This window comes from Cinclus cinclus, chromosome 7, assembly GCF_963662255.1.
Source record: "Cinclus cinclus chromosome 7, bCinCin1.1, whole genome shotgun sequence".
NCBI classification, from domain to species: Eukaryota; Metazoa; Chordata; class Aves; order Passeriformes; family Cinclidae; genus Cinclus; species Cinclus cinclus.
In genome coordinates this window covers 871,588-893,729 of record NC_085052.1, presented here as the reverse complement: position 1 = coordinate 893,729, position 22,142 = coordinate 871,588, and the positions used below count along the sequence as shown (strand labels likewise).

The window sequence follows — 22,142 nt, the reverse complement described above, 5'->3', positions numbered from 1 at the left end:
GCATCTGCTTCTGCTTAATTATAAATCTGCATCGGAGTCATAACTTGTGTGTATTACAAGTAATTTGCATAATTAAAACAATTAAGGGATCGACATATCATGGCAATTAGAAATGCATCAAACTCGGGATGTTGTACAAAAAGAGCTTCAATATGAAACATTAATTCTTTGAGAACGAAATATCCTTCCCATTCCTGCAGAAGAGCCTTCCCAGATGTGGTGGGTGCTCCACAAGCTCCGTCCAGAGGCAGTTTTCCCTCGGGATCTCCCACTCCTGGAGGTGCTGTTGGACCCCAAGCGTTTCATCCTTCCTTGGGATCCCCTCCCGCAGCCACAGACCTGGCCTCGTGCCTTTGTAGCCACTTTCAGCTGCTTTTATCTCATTTTCCGTAGCCTTATCCTGTTCTCTTTGTCCCTCTTTTTGAGAATAAGGATGAACTGATTGAAAAAGTGCTCCTGGTCCTTCTTCTTCTGGACGAGGCGGAAGCGCTGGTCCCGGCCGTGCTTCTCCGCGAATTCCTTGAAGGTTGTCCTGGGGAAAAAGGAGATCTGGGGAAGCTGGGGCTGTGCCAAGGCACCCCCAGGCTCCTGCACCAAAAATCAGGGAATCTGGGAATGTCTGACAGCACCAGGATGGAAAATCTGGGATGAAGGAAGGTGAGACCACGCTAGCAGGGCTTTGGACACCTGGAAAGCTGCGAGGAGCAAGGATCAACTTTGGGATTTGAGACTGGATTGCTGGAGCCTGCTGAGCCACTATGACAACGTTCACAGAGCCGTGGCAGGGAGATTTTACTGAAACTCCTGCAGATTTTGTATTTTCAAGGCGAGCACTCTACTAGCAGGGTTTTCTACCTTCATTGCCTTTCAGGCTGCATGCCCAGCTCCTTTCCCCAAGGTGATGCCTTGCTTTTTATTGCAAATATTTGGGATTTATTTCTCTCATTGCGTGCCTAAATCAAGGCAGGGAAGGGAGCTTCCTCAGTGCTTTGGTGTCGCAGTCAGCTCCCACAACCCTTCAGGGGTGAAATGCTCCTGGCCCTGGGCCAGCACAGCTTTTCCCTCGGGGACTGGGAATATCAGTGCTGGGAGCAGAGTCTGAGTGGGACATCAGCCCAGAGTATTCCTAATTCTGCTGTAAAATGTTTCTTGTAATTACAGTTATTACAGCCCACATGCTGTTTAGGATCTGTGTGCCCACACAGGTCGTGCTGAATAATTATCTGCATATTTTATCAGAGAAAACAGTAATTTCTTTGTTCCAGCAATTTAACAATATTTATAATAGAAACCCCTTTATTTTCACGTAATTTACAAATGAGAAAGCACTGCCCTAAGCACTGCCACTGCGTGAGGCTGGATCCATCACTTGAAAAGCAAAGTAAAACATAAATTTTGCCTTGTGCGCTGTATTTTAATTTAATCACAGAATTTAGAGTCACAAAAGGCTTGGGGTTGGAAGAGACCTCACAGATCATCCTGTTCCATCCCCATGCCATGGGCAGGGACACATTCCCCAAATTTAATGGCGTGGCATTAACGGGAACTTCATGAAATTATATTTTTCTCTTCCACCAAACGCCAAGGCTAAATACAATTTCTGAGTAATTACACCTGCATGTGTAATGCAGATGAGGCTGAACATTGTGGTACTGATTTTCCATAAGTAATGTGTGCTCTGTCATCACAGCATACACGGGAATACAAAATAAATGTGCTGTGCAAAGTATTGCGCATTGTGAGGGTGAAGGGAGAGGGGAAGGGATGGAATATTTCCTCTCCCAGGAACACAACGAAATACTGGGAAATATCGGGGGAAAAAAATGCCACCCCAGCAGTGGAACAGGGATCTTCCACTTGCTATGAAGAATTCTTAGGCTGAAAAGCTCAGCTTAAATGACAAAGCCGAGCTCCCCACCCCTCCCTAAGGCAATGCCCACCTTGGGGATAACTTGGATTCTTCCAGAAGCTTCTTGAATTCTTCCTTGGCCAACAGCAACTTGTTCTTCTTCTCTTTGTACTCCTCCCTGACCCGGGTCTTGACAAACTGCTCGAAAATCTGGCCAAGGAAGGGACACAGGACAAGGAGTCATTGCCAAAGCCTCTGGGGGGTTTCTGCAACCCCAGGGCCTTGTCTGCCCTCCCCACACGTCCAGGAGTTTTTATTCCATCACCTCCAAGGACTGGCCCTCTGTCCTGGCTGTAATCGGGCATTGAATCAAAGGGCAGCAGTGTTTATGTTAACCCCAGACTGGTTTGGGGTAGAAGGACATTAAAGCCCAGCCAGTCCCAGCCCTGCCATGGCCCACGGGCCCTGACTGCTCCAAGGTTTGGAAAATAATTCCATTATTCCAACGAATGTGTCTTGATTGACTCATCACGGTCCAGGCGTTGTTCTTGCCCTGAAATTCCCTGAAATAAATCCCAAACTCCCAGCTCAGGCTCTTTAGCATCACTTTCCGTCCTGGCAGTTCCTCATACATTTTCATTCCTGTATTTCTTTATTATTTTGTTTCACTTTTTTTTTTTTCCTTAGGAAAGGAAATGTTGGAAAGGAAGCAAATGAAGATGTATGTGCCTAGTCCTCTGGCAAATGCCAACAGGAAGCTCTCTGGAGAACCACGGGACAAAATGGAATCAGTTCATTTTTCATCCTGTTTACTTAAAAAATGGACAATTCAATATTCAAAATTATTTCTTCTGCAGGATGGCACAAACTTTTAAGGCAGAGAAACAACCACAGAACAGCAGTGTTCACTTTCTCTGCAAGATCCCTCCTGAATTTTGTAGACTCATCTGCAGACTTTGGGACCCCTAGTGAAAATTAATGCCAACATTATCAAGGCAGCAAATAAGTATTTGTATTTTTAAATAATTATTTTAATAAATATTTGTAATTTTTTTGTAAAATATATATAAAATAATAATAAAAAACTCGACATCCTTTTGGAGCTCCCCAGAAAAACTCTCCCTGCAGAGAGCCCAGTGCTCTGTCCAGTGGGGTCAGCACCAAATCCTGCCAGACTCCTGGGAGATTTCCTAAACCACGGAAATCCAGCAGTGCCTCTGCAATATCCCAATCATTCAGGGAAGAATTTTGACCATTTCCCTTCATACAGGCAGGTTTCCCAGGCTCAGGAGCTGTTCTGCATCCCAAGGGACGGGAGCCTGTCCCTGTGACCAAACCTTGGAGCACTTGATGGCCAAGGAGGCAGCACTGGGAATCAATCCCAGAATATCCTGAGTGGGAAGGGAACAACTCCCAGAGCCCCCAGAACCCCACTGAGAGCCTGGTGAGCATCACCCACAACAGGCAGAGCCAAACCTGGGAGTCTCTGTTAAAGTGTATTAAATAGAAGCCTCTCTGAGTCCCTCAGAGAGAGAGAGAAAAATAAAAGAATTAAATTAAAGCCTTTAGAGAAATTAAAATATATTAAACCACAGACATGAAGTAGTAGTGTAAGGCTTAGTTTTAAGTAAGTAGGAATATACTTTAAGTGCCATAAGAGAGTAAAAAGCCCTAAAGCCTACTTTAAAGTTCAGTAACTTAGCTCCAGACATAATGAAAACACAGCAGAACATTGCTTGCATTTCTAGGTAAAACAAATAAAACCATTTATGTGAATGGATAGAACTGCATGTGAAAATTATGTGCAGGGATTGACACCACTTTTGTACTTTAGAATTGAGCTCTGAGAGGTGTAGGAAGGATGCTTTAGATTTGTGTTTTAGCTGATTGGATGATTTATGAGTAAAATCCCCTGGAGTGGAGTAAAAAAGAGAAAGAAGAAGAAAATAAGGAGGAGGAGGAGGAGAAGGAGAAGACGAAGGAGAAGAAGAAGAAGGAGAAGAAGGAGAAGAAGAAGAAGAAGAAGGAAAAGAAGAAAAATAAGAAAAAGAAGAAAGAGAAGAAAAATAAGAAAAATAAGAAAGACAAGAAAAAGAAAAGCCAGGGAGATTCTTTACCATGGACTTTCTCTGAGCTCTTTGCCTTCCAGACTGGTGAATTCACGCAATAAAAAACTTTACAGCATCCAACAACTGCTCTTGTCTCTTTGAGGACCCAGACCCAACTGAAAAACTCAACAAGTCTTCACAGGGAAATTCCAATTTCATGGAATTCTTTAATCTCCCGAGTGCTCCAGGATGCTGGTTGTTCTGGGAGGTGTTCGTGGGGGCAGAGGTCACTCACCTGCCTCCTCTCCTCGGGGTTGAGCAGGAGGTAGCGCGGGTCGAACACGATCTTGTGCAGCTCCTTCTCCCAGGTGGAGAACGCCGACACCTGGGGGCACAGAGCAGGGTCACGGCGTTTCACGGGCACGGGGAGGGAGCCGAGCAGCCCCGGGCACGGCTCCTGGCGCGCCTCAAGGGGAATTTTAATCTCTGGCAGAGCTCTGCTCGCCCCCACAGCGCCAGGATGGGTTTGCTCCTCGCTGGGAGATGTTCGCTCCCCAGCTGTGGCGGAAGGAACCTGCAGCAGGCAGGAAACGTCATTTTGTGGGGCTGTTTGTGCAGCACTGGCACCGATTCCCAGGGAAGGGACAATTCCAACCCCAGAGCTGGAACTGTCTCCCAGCTGAGGCACACAGGGAAAGCTGGCAGGGAGCACCTTCAGAGCAGCACATTCCCACAGCCACTGGGATGGGAATGCCACATCCTGCATGGGAATGTCATGGGAATGTCACATCCTGCATGGGAATGTCACATCCTGCATGGGAATGTCATGGGAATGTCACATCCTGCACGGGAATGTCCCATCCTGCGCGGGAATGTCATGGGAATGTCACATCCTGCATGGGAATGTCACATCCTGCATGGGAATGTCATGGGAATGTCACATCCTGCACGGGAATGTCACATCCTGCATGGGAATGTCATGGGAATGCCACATCCTGCAGGGCTGCTCCAGCCTCATGGAATCATGGGATCATAGAATCATGGAATCACGGGATCATGGGATGATTGAATGATGGAATCATGGGATCATGGGATTATGGAATGACGGAATCATGGGATCACAGAATGATGGAGGCTTTGGGTTGGAAGGGACCTCAAAGACCACCCAGATCCATCCCCTGCCTGGGCAGGGACAATTCCCACTGTTTCAGAAGCTCTTACAGCATTCCTGGGAATTAATTCATTGACGACAGAAAAATCCGAAGGAAATAAAATATTCTAATCACTCCAACTAATTACAAAAGAGTGAATTCACTAAAAAAAAAACAAAACAAGGATGTGGAGTATAATTAAGCAGTAATTAACAGTCCAGCAGGAAAGCTCTGATGAAGCAAAGTGGCTTTAAGTGGACTCGTTTTCCTCTCAGAGTGGTTTGAGATTGGAAAAGCCAAAGTTCAGGCTGCATTTGGGATCTGAGGCCATTGGAAATCCAAAGTTCAGGCTGCATTTGGGATCTGAGGACATCAGAAATCCAAAGCTCAGGCTGCATTTGGGATCTGAGGCCATTGGAAATCCAAAGCTCAGGCTGCATTTGGGATCTGAGGCCATGTCCCCCCATCACCCCTCCCCACAGCCCGAGCTCCCCTCCCTGTGCTGCCTTGTCCTGAGCTCTGGGGGTTCCAGCACCAGGAATTCTCTTTTCCTGGTGTCTTTCACACCCTCCTGGACATCAGCCTTGTTCCCAGCACTCTGAGCTCCAAGCTAATTAAGCTCAACTAATTCATCACGTAATCATTGCAGCTGATGGTTCTGTGCTTAGCAATTATTACATCCCACATTTGGCAAACGTCACCTAAAATAACCTGGCATTTCTGATTTAATTCCAGTATTTCTGAATTAATTCCAGTTACACTTCACACACAAATCCCCCTCTCTCCCTGGGATTCTCCCTGAGAACAAACACCCTGTGGAATCCTTTCAGAAGTCTTGAAAGCAGCCCAGCAGGGAGAAATTCCTGGAAATGCTGGCTAAAACCATGGATATTTTGGTGCTGGGTGGGACAGAGAGAGCAGGAATTTAATTTTTCCTCTTCCTTCTTGGAATTTTGTGGAAAATTTGAATTTATTGGAAGAACATCCAGATTACATTTTAACACAGGGAAACTCACCCCAGACTTCAGAATGAAGAGTGGCTGCATCTTGGAGCTCCCTCAAACCCCCTCTGTTTTTAAAATGTTGTAATAAATATTCTTCTTAATTCTTATTTTTCTTAATTTCTGCAGGAAGCTGCAGAGCTCCACTGGCAAAACTCAATTTGCTTCGAGCTCTTTGTGATTCCATCCAACAACTCTTCCATTCTTCCAGGAGGAAAGGGCAGGGCATAGCCATCAAATAATCAGATTTAAATGGCATTAATGGTCTCCCTGTGCTTCAGCCATGACAAGCAGCTGCTGCTGAGCTGGACACATCAAAAATCTTCAGGGTAAAAGCAAAGTGACTTCTTCTCTCCCCATTTTTAAACATTAGCAAATCCAATTTTACCAGATTTCTTAATTTTAGGAGCAAATCTTACACAGAAGCACCCAGGAATCCTGTTCTAGAACACCCCTGATCCTTCCAAATTTTGACTTATTGCCCCCCGAGTTCCAATCTGCTGAAAAGTCCTCACCCAGGGCTCGTTTATGGCCCTTCTGCATTTCTGCAGCATAAATAACAAGCTGCATTAATAAAGCAGCTCTGGCGTGGGGATAATTCACTGCTGAGCTGCTGAAGCTCTAATTATCCCCCTTTAAAGCCTGCTGATTACTGGGATAAATTTGATGGGCTTTGGTGCCTGTCAACAGGCACCTTGGGCTGCATTTCCCTACAGGGACGACGTTCCCTTGATGGGGTACAGTGTGGGGGGAGGCAGAAAATCTGCACCTACTGCTCGTTTTCCACCTCCCTGTCCCCACTGAGCCCAAACCTGGAGCATTCCCTGTTCCTGTAGCTCAGCACAGCTGGAACCATCTCCAGAACTTTCCTTGGATAAGCATTAATGGCTTTATGCTGCTTGAGGGTGGGGATGGGTGGGATACTGGGAAGGAATTGTTCCCTGGGAGGCTGGGGACTAGCTGGGATGGAATTCCCAGATTTGCTGTGGCTGCCCCTGGATCCCTGGCAGTGCCCAAGGCCAGGTTGGACATTGGGGTTGGAGCACCTGGGACAGTGGGAGGTGTCCCTGCCTTGATTTAAGGTCCCTTCCAGCCCAAACCATTCATTATTCCACGATTTTGGATGGCCACTCAGTGCAATTGGCTCCCCAGTGCTGGAATTCCTGGAGTTTGTGGTGCTGGACACTCAGGAGCTCCCCAGGACAACTCCTGAGGTGGGAGGTGCTGCCCAGGACACGTCTCTTGCCCTTTGGGGTTCCTGTGGAGCCCTGGCATGGCTGTGCCACAGCCCCACTGACCCAGCTGGAAGAGCTGCTGCCTCTGGATATCCCTGGGAATTTGTCTGGAATGGGCTCCCAGTTCCCACGGGTGGCAGAGGGGAACTGCCACCGACAGTGTCACCAAGGCCAGGCTCAGGGACAGAGAGCCCAGCGCTGGTTCCTGCCCTGGCTGCTGAGCCGGAGGCAGGGAAGGGCTCCAGGAGCGTTCTGTGTCCCAGGGAGGGCTGTTCCTCACCCCCCTCTCCAGCAGCATGTCCCTGAAGTGGGTGATCCTCTCCTCCAGGGGCGGCGAGATCTGCGTGGCTGAGCCTTCCTCCCCTCCCTGCTCCTCCTCGGCGCCGCCCGGGCCCGCAGCCTGGCACTCCTCTGTTCTTTACAGGGAACACAGACAAGAGGTCAGCAATGCTCACCTGTGCAGGGGATTTCATCCTCTTCATCCTCTTCATCCTCTTCATCCTTTTCATCCTTTCAATCCCCCCTGGGACGCCCTAGGAGCTGCCATGCCTGCAGCTGGGCACTCACAGATGGGCATTTCCCCCAAAACTGCAGCTGGACACCAAACCTGGGGCTGGGCACTCACAGATGGGCATTTCCCCCAAAACTGCAGCTGGGCACCAAACCTGGGGCTGGGCACTCACAGATGGGCATTTCCCCCAAAACTGCAGCTGGGCACCAAACCTGGGGCTGCTGGCACCTGCAGCAGCTCCTGCTGGGGCACCACGGTCACTCAGGGCTATTGGGGGGATCTGACACCGAAATTCAAGGCACAGCAAAGTAACAGCTTCATACAGTCCTGGACAAGGAGGGGCCACCTTAAAGGGGTCTTGGTTTCATGCCAAGAGCCACAAGAAAGGATCCAATTCAGCACATCTGGAATAATCCACCGTAAACCCCGTGCCTGCCCACTGGGAAGGACACCTGGGGTGGCTCTGGGAAGTGTGCACGCCCCAGAACTGCTTTTTCAGTCGTGGCTTCAGGAGAATGTGAGGCACACATGGTAATAAAGGAAATAAATTAATAAAGGTAATGAAAGTCAGCACCAGCAGCACCTGGAGCTGGTTCTGAGCCTGCACGCCTGAGAGCAGGGAAAAACCTGCTGCACTTCAGTGAGGGAGAGCTTTTAATCAATGCCTGTGGAATAACCCACAGCCTTGTTTGGAACCTTTTCGAAAAGGAAGCGTTCCCCAGACACAAACGGGTGATGTCCATGGGAGACAGAGAATCCTGGACACCTGGAGAACGGCTCCCCTCACTCACACAGAACAAAAACTGCATTTAACTCGCCCTTCTTTGTACCAACCCTTGCCACCATTAAACGCAGAGAAGTAAACTTTAGAACTTACTTATTTCTCTTAGTTTTGATGCTCAGATCATCATTCTCATCCGCTGGACAAGAGCTCATACACTTGTCTGCTGAAAAGAAGTAAGTCATTACCAGATTTGAACGAGATAAATGGGAATACAGATTCCTCAGATTGACTTCTCTTCCCTCGTCTCTGCTGCTCAGGTATTTCCTGGCTTTCACCCCCACAGAAGCTTTTAAAAATAACAAGTATTTTATAAAATCCTCGGAATAGCCTTCATCCAAATGGAAGCGACGGCAACAAAGTGACCATTTCCAGTCAGCAAAATTCCTCATTTATCATTCATGACATGATTGCTTTAAATCTTATTATTGTTTCACCTGATCCTCTCTCCTCCCTTCCCTTCCAAATGCAACCCGAGACATTCCTGCAAAATCATTTCCGTGCTGACAGCCTGAAGGATTCACTGGGGGTAACTCCTTCCCCCTTTCCTCTCCTGGGATCAGCCATTCTCGGGGTGCTCTCCCCAGCATTCCAGCAGCTCCTGCCAGGGCTGGGAGAACCCACAGGCTCCACACTGCTGAGGCTGCAGAGCAGCTCCAAGGCCAGGTTCAGCCCCTGCTCTGGCTTGGACACGGGTCCTTGAGGGGCTCAGAGCTTGGATTTTCAGTCACAGACAAGGAGAGCAGAGCCTGAATTCTGAAATGCTTTCTCTTCGCCTCTGCCAGCTGCAGTTCTCACCAAAAGCCCCAAGGACACAGTGCCAGAAGTGACATCGTTGCACTTGGGCTGGGAAACACTCATGGGCTGCTCCTAGGGACGGGCTTCAGACTCTTGTCCTAGTGCCAAAGGGTCCAAAATATCTGTGGGAATTCAGTGAATTCCATCATCACTGGTTTTCAGTAGGAATTCTGCCAACTGTGCCCAAGGCCAGGCTGGACATTGGGGTTGGAGCATCTGGGACAATTGGGAGGTGTCTCTGCCATGGATGGGGTGGGATGGGTGGGATTTGGGATCCCTCCTAACCCAACCATTCCATGATTTGATGACTCCATGATGTCCATTTTCTATTAATCAGCTGGAAAAACTAATTCAACTAATTCAAACTTCCTCAGGCTGAGTGCCCAGGCGAGCCCTTGAGCAGCTGCAGGACGAGATCACAGCAGATAAATTTCTCTGGGCCCTGGCAGGAGCTGCCCCTCCTCTCCAGCCCCGTGGGATGGAACCCATGAGGGAAGAGCCACATCAACCTCCTGGGGCAAACCCTTGGTGGAGGAGGAGTAATTGAGAAATGAGCAATTCTTCATTTCTGCCCGAATTTAAAAAGCACTTGATCCTTCAGCAGAGACAGCCCAGAGCATCCCGTGGACAGCTTCGCTTGACATCTTCTTTATTTTTAAGATGTTTTAAGATGTTTGATTTGAAAATTCTAATTAAAACTCAGCAGCAGCCACTCAGCTAAATAAATGTGGGAAGGATTGTTGGGAGCACTGAGCTCGTTTGTGTTATTTATTTACTGGAGATTACAAGCTAAGAGAAGAGGTAACAAATAATCCCCTTCACCTCAGAGCTAATCTATACTAATTATTATCTGCTCCAACCCTGAGCAGCCACAAGGCCCAATTATAGCAGGGAAGATTAAGACTATTTAACAACAATGAAAGTCATGGCCATAAAAATCCAGGAGCATGAAGCAAATCTTTGTGGTAGAGATAATAAATGCAAAGGACGGAACTGAGCAAAAAAAAAAAAAAAAAAAAGATTTTTGAAGTGGCACCTATCAGCCCTGAATTTAGTCTCTTCTGTTAATTAATTACAGAGCAGGAACAATGCTAGAGACCATGAACAATGACCCTCAGCTTTGTCTCTGGCCATCCCTTGGCAGGAACTCACTGAGCTCTCAACACATCCTGCAATAAAAGCCTCTGTTTTGTTCCTGAAGAACGAATTTCAGCAGATAGGCTTTGGAGAAATTACACCCACTACAGCTAAAGTTCTTCAAATTACACAGAAATACACATCCAAGCACCTGCTATGGCAATCCAGAGAGAAAAATGGAATTACAGGAGGTGTCAACAGGAGGACACAGACAGAGATCCCTCCGTGGAGCTGCTTTTGTGCTGACAGAAAAGCTGAGAATGGCTCAGCCTTATCTCCCTGCGGGCTGCTGGTTCCTTGGGGTTTGCAGTGCTTAATTGGGGTTTACAGGGGCTCACTGGGGTTTGCAGGGGTTCTTTGGGGTTTACAGGGGCTCACTGGGGTTTGCAGGGGTTCTTTGGGGTTTACAGGGGCTCACTGGGGTTTGCAGGGGTTCTTTGGGGTTTACAGGGGCTCACTGGGGTTTGCAGTGCTTAATTGGGGTTTACAGGGGCTCACTGGGGTTTGCAGTGCTTAATTGGGGTTTACAGGGGCTCACTGGGGTTTGCAGGAGTTCTTTGGGGTTTACAGGGGCTCACTGGGGTTTGCAGGGGTTCTTTGGGGTTTACAATGGTTAATTAGGTTTGCAGTGGTTAATTGGGGTTTACAGGGGCTCACTGTTGTTTGCAGTGCTTAATTGGGGTTTGCAGTGGTTAATTAGGGGTTTGCAGGGGTTCTTTAGGGTTTGCAGGGGTTCACTGGGGGTTTGCAGGGGTTCTTTGGGGTTTGCAGGGGTTCACTGGGGATTTGCTGTTGTTCTTTGGGGTTTGTAGTGGTTCTTTAGGGTTTGCAGGGGCTCACTGGCAGCTGTCCCCTGGATCAGAGCCAGTGCCCATCCCTGCTGGCCGGGGGCACAGGGCAGGTCCTGCCTGGCAGAGCCCCCATCCCAGCGCAGGTTTAAAACACAGCCCTGGACACAACCACAGAAGTCTCACTTCTGTCCCCCTCGGGTTTTCTCCCTCCCCACTGAGGAGCAAGCAGCAGCTGAAGGACAGTGAGCGCTCTTCCAGCACCAAAACCAGAACACTGAACAATTCCAGCCAGTCCCGGTGACCGAAGTCCCCAGCACAGGCAGCGCACAGCCTCAGGGGCACCGCCACGGGACAGGGCAGCTCCCAGGAGCGGGGCAGCCTTTGCACCGCAGCTCCCACTGGAGATTCCCAGCTGGATTTGCCCTCCCGGTGATGGTCAGTGATGCAGCGGAGTGATGCACTGCTAATGCACTCCAAACGCACGCCCCGAGCTCGGGCACTAAAACACTCTGTGCCTCCTGAGAGCGGCTGCATCCGTCAAAGATTCACCTCCCCGAGGAAGCCACCTGCTTCTTCACTGCCAGGAAGGACGAGGCTCAATCCCCCAGCTCAGCGTTCCAGCCAGAACAAGGATTTTACAACAAACAGCGAATTTCCCCCTCATTGGGAATCTGCCCAGCACACCCACTCTAATCCCAGGGCTCAAACCTCCACCCAGCACGCCCAGCTCCAGCTTCCAGGGGCTGCTGGAGTTTCGGGAGAGGGGGACAATGCCAGGGTTTGGTTACTTGCTGCAGCCTCCAGCTTGCGTTTGTGCGGGGGGTCCTCGAGCAGCCGCTTGATGTCCCCGCGGTGCCTCAGGTCCAGCGGCCGCTCCCACACTGACAGCTGCATGGTGGGGTTGAAGAAGAACACCCGGTCATCTCCAGTCCAGACTACACACCTGCTCCAAGCGATAAACCAGCCTTAGAGCCTGCCCAGGGACCAGGAGTGTGCCCTGAGTGACAGCCCGGTGACAGCCCGGTGACAGCCCGGTGACAGCCCGGTGACACTCCAGGGACACGCCATGACCCCAGTGACACCCCAGTGACATTCCAGGGACACCCCAGTGACACCCCAGTGACCCCAATGACACTCCAATGACACCCCAGTGACCCCAGTGACAATCTAGTGACACTCCAATGACACCCCAGTGACACTCCAGGGACACACCATGACCCCAGTGACACCCCAGTGACCCCAGTGACACTCCAATGACACCCCAGTGACACTCCAATGACACCCCAGTGACACTCCAGGGACACCCCAGGGACACTCCAGTCACCCCAGTGACCCCGGCCGGGCCCTGCCCTGCACCCCAGGCAGGGAACTCTGTCCTCACCCACCCAGGGGCACAGGGAACAGCCCCGAAGGGCAGCAGGTGAGACATTCTGTCAGGGAAGGGCACAAGGACCAGGGAGGGCATGGTGCTCCCATGAGGAGCAGCTCCAGGAAAAGCCATCCCAGGCTGTGGGGATGTGAGAGCCCTGCCTTGATCCCACGGGATGGCACGGGGCCGTGGGAGCCTCAGCGGCTGCGCTGGAGGGGAAAGGGGCAACCACAGACCCCCTGTGCCATCCTCACATCACTCCTGTGCCAGTCCCATGGCATCCCAAATCCCATCCAATGCCATCCCTGTGCCATCCCTGTGCCATCCCTGTGCCACTCGCACAGAATCCTTGTGCCATTTCCATGGCATCATCATGATATTACCATTGCAACTCTGTGCCAAGCCCATGGCATCCCAGTGCCATCCCCATGGCATTCCCAGTGACATCCCAGTGCCATCCCAATGACATTCCTGTGCCATCCCCATGGCATTCCCAATGACATCCCAGTGCCATCCCCATGGCATTCCCAGTGACATCCCAGTGCCATCCCAATGACATTCCTGTGCCATCCCCATGGCATTCCCAATGACATCCCAGTGCCATCCCCATGGCATTCCCAGTGACATCCCAGTGCCATCCCCATGGCATTCCCAATGATATCCCAGTGCCATCCCCACGGCATTCCCAGTGACATCCCAGTGCCATTCCAATGACATCCCTGTGCCATTCCCATGGCACCCCAGCCAGGCCCCACCACAGCAGCTATCCCAAATCTTTAGGCTGGAATTTGGGCTGTGTTTGGGATTTGCCAGACATGTCCCAGCCCTGCAGCAGCAGCACAGCCCCTGGGCTTGGCCAGAGAAACATCCTGGCAGCACTTCCACCCCTTGTCCTGACATTCATCTGCAATCAGCCAAAATAATATGAAAATAACTACTGCACCATCCCTAACAGACCTTCAAAACCTGGAGATGCACATCCCTAAATTTCTATGCAAATAAACAAAGAGAATTTCTGTTCTGTCTCAGGCCAGCACCTCCTGAATCTCAGTGAGAGCTGAGCCCTCTGACTGAGGCACACACACACTGCTGGCAGGAAAATCCTGCTGTCTCTGAAGCAAAAAAGCCTGGGAGGGACAAACTTCATAATTACAAGTTCTGATATTTAATTGTTATTGAAAGCAGGGAGTAAAGATGGGTTCAAAAGGACTAGAAACAGGAAAAGTGCTCCCTCAGCGCAGGGTGTTGCCATAAAATAACCCAACACACCTCGTGGAGGACAGGTAAGATCCCATAAAACTGGCTGTACAAACCCATGGAAGTTCTGGCATCCTGGAATCAGTGACATGCACGTGATAAATATCTTTAATAACCTTTCTATCTCATTATCTAGCTAACTCTATATAATATATAGCACATATCCTATAAATACTTGATGAATACTTCACGTTCCTTTTTGTGCACAACGGTTTGGATCACAAACCATTGGATCTCTCACATGAGAGGTTCTTCCTCTGAACTGGGATGATTTGGAAGAGTTGTGGGAAGATCTGTTCCCCCAGAAACCCCGAGGGCAGGAACAGGGAATGGGCAGGAACAATCCCAAGCCAAGGCTCCAGAGATGCCACAGCTCTTCCCAGGGGAAAGGGAAATTCAGGCATTCAATAGAGACAGACTTGGCTGGCAGGGTTGGATGGGATCCCTGGAAGTGTCCAAGGCCAGGCTGGATGAGGCTTGGAGCAAAGGTGTCAGGCCCTAGATATAAACCCATTTTATAGGGGTAATAGAGATAAAAATCCTTCTATCAACCACTCGGGCTAGAAATTGCAGAAAGGTTTTTCTATTTCAAAATATCCCAAGAGCCTGACCCGGCTCCTGTTGTCAGTGCTCATGGAATGAGGACCATGAGCCACACCCTGCACCAAAACCAGCCCTGCAAGGCACCAAAAGGACTGCAGGAGACCTGACCTGGCCCTAAAAAACAACATTTTCTCTTCAAAATGCTGTGTTGGAGCCCTGAAGCCTGGGAGTTTTGAACTGTCTGTGCTCTCTGGCACTGACCCCAAAAGAACACTGCTTTTGAACTGAGGGCTTAGAAATGGTTTCCAAAATGGAGTGCTGGAGCTGCAGTCACTGGTGTGTAGTTGGGGTAGAAGCATGTAGCATCACATAGTGAAGGGTTTGGAATCTGGGGTTTTAAAATATAAGTATGGAACAAGATAAAGGTTTTGGGGCGGAGATTTTCTCTTCCTTCCTGTTCCTTCTTCTTTAGGTAGTATTTTTTAGTTAGATAAAAAGTGCCATACTGTGGGTCACAAGTAATTTGATCATTAGGTCAAAAGTATAAATAATATAGGTATGAACTTTTAATTGGACCATTTGCCTTTCAAAGACCTTTTAACAAACAAGATCCAGCTCCATTTTTTCACTTCTGTCTTGTTAGCTAGAAGTGCTATAGGGCTCACTGTCCTATAAATAGAAATTAATAAACAACAAACACAAAACTTCATTTCTCGTGCTTCAATCCCAACTCTGACTGAAGGCAAAGGAAAAAAGAAGATAAACACTAATGATGCTGCTATTATTACTAATAAATAAACTAATAATAATTAGTTTATTATTTAGTATTATAATATATGTTAATATAATAATAATAATAATAATAATAATAATAATAATAATAATAATAATAATAATAATAATATTAAACTAGCACTAATAATTCTGGTGTTCCTCTCTGCTCAAGCCGAGCACCAGCGAGGCAGAGCCCACCCTGCAGACCCCAGGCTCTGCCTGTGCCTCCCACATCTCCCTGAGGCCACAATTAATGGGGAAAAGCAGTGCCAGGAGCTGCAGCAGGAGCCCAGCCGTGCTGCTGAACCCCCTGGCACTGCTGTCCCCGTGCGCCAGCCCAGGAAAGCGCTTTGGGAATGGGGATGGCACCGGGGAAGGTCCTGGCAGCTCCTCACCACGGGGATCCTGGCACTGGGGTGGATGCCACGGGCTTGCTCCCCTTGGAAGCGCCGTCAGCCTCACTCAGGAGCTTGAAGGAGCGATCCTGGAGGGACACAGAGGGATGAGTTAGCAAATAAAGCACAGAGCTGCCCCCGGTGTGCGCACCACCCCGCAGCCTGGAGGGGGTCACCCTGCGGGCAGAATTCCAGGAGAGGCTTTGTGGACACCCAGCTGCCTCTGGAATAGCACACGTGGATGGGAATTCTAAAAATGCCTCTGTTTACACAAGGTGCACCAAGACATTTTTAGTTATTCTTATCAAACGCTCTGGAATTTGTCAAGGCTACTGAAACATAAATTGTGCTAAACTGGGAAAAAAAAAGAAGCTGAAAAACAGAATGCCAAGATTGCAAGAACTAAAATAAAGGGGGACAGTGAAGCACTGAATTGTAACCAACCGTATTTCCTGCAAAGTGCATGGACAAAATAAAGGCACCAATCAAGTAATGTGTGATCACGTGGACAGTAGTCTAAAAATGTGTAAGTAAGGCATAAAGTAAACAACGAAGTGGCTTCTGTTAATCACATTACTTAGTTGTTCCGAAGTCCCTTGTTCCTGCAATGCCTCCCCACTTAGAGCAGCGTGAGTGCAAAAGCAGCCAACACGTTCTGCCCACACCAAGAGCTCCCTCGGGACGGTGGGATGAGGGAAAGCCCCGAGTGTGGCACCAGCCAGGGCAGGAAAGAGCCCAGGGAGGGCCTGTGCCAGCACTGCCCCTTCCAGCAGCTGCCCTGGCACTGCCAGGGACACCAGCAGTGACTGAGTGCCCCATCACACAGCAAAAAAATGTTCAGAGCTGCTGGAGAGAGCCCAAAGGAGGCACCAAATGATCCCAGGGTGGAGCCAGGCTGGGAGAGCTGGGGGTGCTCACCTGGACAGGAGAAGCTCCAGAGAAACATTAGAGCATCCTCCAGTGCCTGAATGATGGAGAGGGACAAGGGATGGAGGGACAGGACACAGGGAATGGTTCTCACTGCCAGAGGACAGGGAGGGATAAATGGGATATTGGGAATTGGGAATTGTTCCCTGGCACGGTGGGCAGGCCCTGGCACAGGGTGGAATTCCCAGATTTGCTGTGGCTGCCCCTGGATCCCTGGCAGTGCCCAAGGCCAGGTTGGACACTGGGGCTTGGAGCAGCCTGGGACAGTGGGAGGTGTCCCTGCCATGGCAGGGCTGGGATGGGTGGGATTTGGGATCCCTTCAATCCCAAAGTTGGGATTCCACGAGGAGCAAACCAGCCCTGAGTGTCCCCCCGCCCCCAATCCTCTGACAACGCCAGAGCTCCCGCACAGCTCCAAGATAAATGAAATCCATGGTTCTTTAAAATCCACTGCAGGGAAGGATCCTGAGTGTCCAGCAGGGCCAGTGCTGACCCTGGCCCGGATTTGTGCAGCTCAGAGGCTCCAGGGGCTCTGGAAGAGGCTCCAGGACAGACCTTGTCCCTGTCACTGCCCGTGGGGACACTCTTCCTCTCGGTGTGCAGGATCAGCGTCGGGGCGCAGGAGCCTCTGCTCGATTCCTTGCCACCATCTGTGAGGGGAAAGCAGCTATTTAATGTGGAATAAACAAACTCACAGCAAGCCAAAACTCCTGAAGAGCACCTGAGGGAGTGTATTAAATAAAAGCCTCTCTGAATCCCTCAGAGAGAGAAAATAACGCAGGGATTGAAATAAAGCCTTTAGAGAAATTAAAATATATTAAACCACAGACATGAAGTAGAAGTGTAAGTCTTAGTTTTAAGTAAGTAGGAATAAACTTTAAGTGCCATAAGAGAGTAAAAAGCCCTAAAGCCTACTTTAAAGTTCAGTAACTTAGCTCCAGACATAATGAAAACACAGCAGAACATTGCTTGCATTTCTAGGTAAAACAAATAAAACCATTTATGTGAATGGATAGAACTGCATGTGAAAATTATGTGCAAGGACTGATACCACTTTTGTACTTTAGAATTGAGCTCTGAGAGGTGTAGGAAGGATGCTTTAGATTTGTGTTGTAGCTGATTGGATGTTTGATGAGTAAAATCCCCTGGACTGGGGTGAGAGAGGAAGAAGAAAAAATGGAAGAGGAAGAAGAAAAGGAAGAAGATGAAAAAAGGAAAAGGAAAGGGAGAAAAAAAAGAAAAAGAAAAAGAAAAAGAAAAAGAAAAAGAAAAAGAAAAAGAAAAAGAAAAAGAAAAAGAAAAAGAAAAAGAAAAAGAAAAAGAAAAAGAAAAAGAAAAAGAGAAAAAAGAAAGGTGTGGGAGCTGCTGCTGCCTCTGCTGGGACTCTGTACCAGAAATCTTTAGCATGGACTTGAACACTCTGAGCTCTTTCCTTCCAGACTGATGAATTCTTGCAACAACTTCACAGCATCCAACAACTGCTCTTGTCTCTTTGAGGACCCAGACCTGTGAAAAGCTCGACAAAACCCCAAACTGCTGCCTGTGGCTGTGAGCTCCTCCTGCCACCTCCTCCTCCATCCGCACACCTCCCTTGTGCCCAGGACACATCTGCTCCCCAGCCACCACATCCCAGTGTCCTTCCCTGAGCCCAGGACATCCTTAGGGACAGTCCCCGGGGGCTGGGGGGTTCACGGGGGTTCGTGGCTGACCTCTGGGACCCCTGAAGGTTTTCCAACCTAAAGCATTCCCTGACTCTCTGATCCTCTCCCCCCCCGTTCCCAGCCTGGAATGCTGCATTGGTTTCCACTGGAAGCAGGGAAATACCATTTCCCTCCCCTTTGCAGACTGTCTCCGTGCTGGAATCCTAACCCTGCAGTGTCTGCTGCCTACAACAGAGTGTGACAGGCAGGCACCAGGGGTGACACGGACACCCGGCCATCCCAACAGACGAGTGTGCACACGACTACATAAAGAAATATGGGATTTTCTTAATTTGGGGGTTTTTGTCTGCCCGTGCTCTCCAAACAAAGAGTTGAACCGAGGTAAGGTGGGGAAAGCTCCCTCGTGCAGCAGGGAGGACAAGGTGCGTGTGACTCCCCTGTACAACCCTGGGGGTGTCCCCAGCGCCTCCCACGTGTCCCTGGGTGTCCCTGGCAGTGTCCCAGGCCAGGCTGGACACTGGGGCTTGGAGCAGCCTGGGACAGTGGGAGGTGTCCCAGCTCATGGGGGGAATGGGATGAGCTTCCAGCCCAAACCAGTCTGGGTTCCGTGTGGCACGTTCACCTCTAAATGCTACTGCAATTATTTCAGAAGTACTCGGGGTACAGGACAGGCCCCCATTTGACTCTGCTTCCCTCGGAGAATTTCAGAATAATAAAACATTAAATCCATGGCATTTTTCTCAGAAGATGGCTTTATGGGGAGCAAAAAAAGAAGATTTACAAACCAGAGCCATTAATTTCCACATTAAAGGAGCCAGGAGCAGGGAGCTGCTGATCCACATCAAAAGGGGCTCTACATTCATCTTCCTTCCCTGCATATCTGGTAATTGGGAATCAAAGCTTTCCCAATCAAAGCTTTCCCAGGCACTTTGGTCCTCTGGACACAGGGAGGTCACCCTGGTGTCAGTGCCCAGTTCCTGCCTGGCTGCTGGGAAGGGAAGGGAAGGGAAGGGAAGGGAAGGGAAGGGAAGGGAAGGGAAGGGAAGGGAAGGGAAGGGAAGGGAAGGGAAGGGAAGGGAAGGGAAGGGAAGGGAAGGGAAGGGAAGGGAAGGGAAGGACATCCCTCAGCAAGGGTGGCACAGAGGGGTGGCACAGGGCCACTGCCAGGGCCAGCCCCAGGACCAGCAGTGTCCCAGGGAGCACCTGGAGAGGGAAGCAGCAATGGCCAGAGGTGATGTTGGTTCTTTTATAGGCACCACTGGTTTGAGAAGTAGACATGGATTTAATCCTTGTACCTGCACAGGCACGTGGGCTTGAGAGACAGGAAAACATTCCCTGGCTTTGGAAGCTTTAATACAAATCATGGAATGGGTTGGGTTGGAAGGGACTCCAAATCCCACCCAGTGCCACCCCTGCCATGGCAGGGACACCTCCCACTGTCCCAGCTGCTCCAACCCCAGTGTCCAACCTGGCCTTGGGCACTGCCAGGGATCCAGGGGCAGCCACAGCAAATCTGGGAATTCCACCCTGTGCCCGGGCCTGCCCACCGTGCCAGCCAGAACACACAGATGTCAACTGGCAGATGGAAATTGGAATAGGAGGAGACCCCCAAACCACTCCGGGAGTTCTGGTTTGTGCAAAGGAAAGTCCAGCACAGAATAATTGCCTTGGTCATTAATCAGTGAAGATGAGGCTGAGGCTCAGAGCAGGGAGGTGCAGGTGTGGGCACAGAGCCAGTCTGCTCCGAGGGAAACTCTGTGTGCTGCAACACCTCTGGCAGGCTCTGCTTCCCTGGGACAGCTCCTCTGCTTCCCTGGGAGAGCATCCTCTGCTTCCCTGGGACAGCTCCTCTGCTTCCCTGGGAGAGCTCCTCTGCTTCCCTGGGAGAGCATCCTCTGCTTCCCTGGGACAGCTCCTCTGCTTCCCTGGGAGAGCTCCTCTGCTTCCCTGGGAGAGCTCCCTCTGCTTCCCTGGGACAGCTCCCTCTGCTTCCCTGGGAGAGCTCCCTCTGCTTCCCTGGGACAGCTCCTCTGCTTCCCTGGGACAGCTCCCTCTGCTTCCCTGGGACAGCTCCCTCTGCTTCCCTGGGACAGCTCCCTCTGCTTCCCTGGGACAGCTCCCTCTGCTTCCCTGGGACAGCTCCTCTGCTTCCCTGGGACAGCTCCTCTGCTTCCCTGGGACAGTTCCCTCTGCTTCCCTGGGACAGTTCCCTCTGCTTCCCTGGGACGGCTCCCTCTGCTTCCCTGGGACGGCTCCCTCTCCTTTTCCTCCTGGGACAGCTCCCTCTCCTTTTTTCCTGCGACAGCTCCCTCTCCTTTTCCCTCCCTTCCAGCAAAGCCAGTGCCCCAGGGAGACCCTTGGTTGCTGCACCCATGGGTGCGCTCCTGCAGCAGGCAGCTCCTCAGGCATTCCCACAGGGAACACACTGCCACAGCATTCTGGGCACTCAGCATGTATAAAAGAAGATGGGAATTAAATAAAAAGAAATAAAATAACAAAGGGAAGCCCTGAAAGCCCCTGTGCACAGCAAGAACCATTTATTTTACACCCACAGCTGAGCACTGAGTGTTTGCACTGAGTGCCATGGAAAGAGGAAAATAACGTGAGGTTGTTTCTCCTTGCCCAGGCTCAGGAATCCCAGAGAGGCCAAGGCAGGAGCACCCGGCCCTGGAATGGGGCTGGCTGTGCCACGGGGGAGCCCCAGGGACCCCTCTGCTTCCCAAGGGGACCCTGCCAGAGCCTCCCCCATCCTGGAGACCTCCCCTCCTCTGCCCGTGTTGGGTGGGACCAACCCCAGGTGTTCAGCAGGGCACACCTTCACTCGGAGTCACTCTGGGCTCATTAATTAACCTCTCCCACAGATTAAGTGCACAGACTGAGCTGCAGCCTGGCAGTGAAGCATATTTCCAACCCAAATTTCACCCCAAACTCAGCAGCACCACCAGAACAGCGGGGTTCCTGCTGGGCTGCTGGAGGATGAGCAGGAGATGCAGATAAAGGATCCTGATTAAAGAGGTTTCTCCCAGGCTCCACGGCACTACAGGGACATGAATAATTCACAGCATGGCAAGGAAAGGTGAAGCAGCAGAACTGCCTTGGGTATAGCACAGAGGATGTTGGGTGTGATCACAAACATCTCATTAACAGCACAATTAGAGAGGGAGGGGAAGAGGGAAGATGGACTCAGTGCCATGAGGAGCTGTGGACACGGCATAATAAAAACTTGTTTTGCAAAAATATGCAGAGGCCAAACCTCCATTAATCTTAAAAAGTTTAACATTTTGACTCTTAAATGCTCCCAAGACCTGGATTTATTACGTACACACATTCCACACTGCAGGGTTTATTCTCCCCCAGAATCTCCAATCTCCATAGGCCAGCTCTGTCCGTCCCCACAACCCCATCATTGCTCTGATGTTTGAGATCAGCCTAAAACCTTCCCTGACCGATCCCCAGCCCCTCCTCTGCTGGCTCCTACTCAACCCAAGCGTGGGATTCCAGTGCAGGTCCCATCAGGCAGGTCCCACCACAGCTCCCACTGCAGCTCCTGCATTCCCACGCTGCTTTCCCCTGGAGCCGCTCCCCGTGTGCTGCTCTGACCGCTCCTGCTGTGCCCTCCAAGTGCTCCGTTCCCCTCTCAGAACAAATCTCCTCCAGCTGAGCTTTTCTCCTTCTTGCAACAAACACTCCCCACCCTCCCTGTAACTCTTCAGGGCATTTGTAATGGGGACAGGAGAATAACACCAGTTCTTTGTTGGTGTGGAGCTCAAGGACAAGCTCATTCCACGGCTGGATTTTCCAGGCACACAGCCAGCACTGCCCAAGAGGTGCTCTTTGTCACCGCCCTGGAAATCAGGGAACCACAGCCTGCTTTGGGCTGGCAGGGACCTTAAAGCCCATCCAGTGCCACCCTG

General features: G+C 50.3%; 1 protein-coding gene across 1 annotated transcript in view; it reads right to left on the bottom strand.

Annotated features, from left to right (window-relative positions):
• Nucleotides 1–375: 375 nt before the first annotated feature.
• TCERG1L (transcription elongation regulator 1 like) overlaps nt 376–22,142 on the bottom strand; it is a 49,740-nt gene continuing 27,973 nt past the window's right edge. The window contains exons 6-13 of the mRNA XM_062496300.1: nt 17,123–17,217; nt 15,641–15,729; nt 12,091–12,245; nt 8,673–8,742; nt 7,565–7,700; nt 4,193–4,282; nt 1,941–2,059; nt 376–532 (exon numbers count right to left, since the gene is read on the bottom strand). Coding sequence (XP_062352284.1) covers nt 376–532; nt 1,941–2,059; nt 4,193–4,282; nt 7,565–7,700; nt 8,673–8,742; nt 12,091–12,245; nt 15,641–15,729; nt 17,123–17,217 — 911 coding nt within the window. The remainder of the gene's footprint in view (nt 533–1,940; nt 2,060–4,192; nt 4,283–7,564; nt 7,701–8,672; nt 8,743–12,090; nt 12,246–15,640; nt 15,730–17,122; nt 17,218–22,142) is intronic.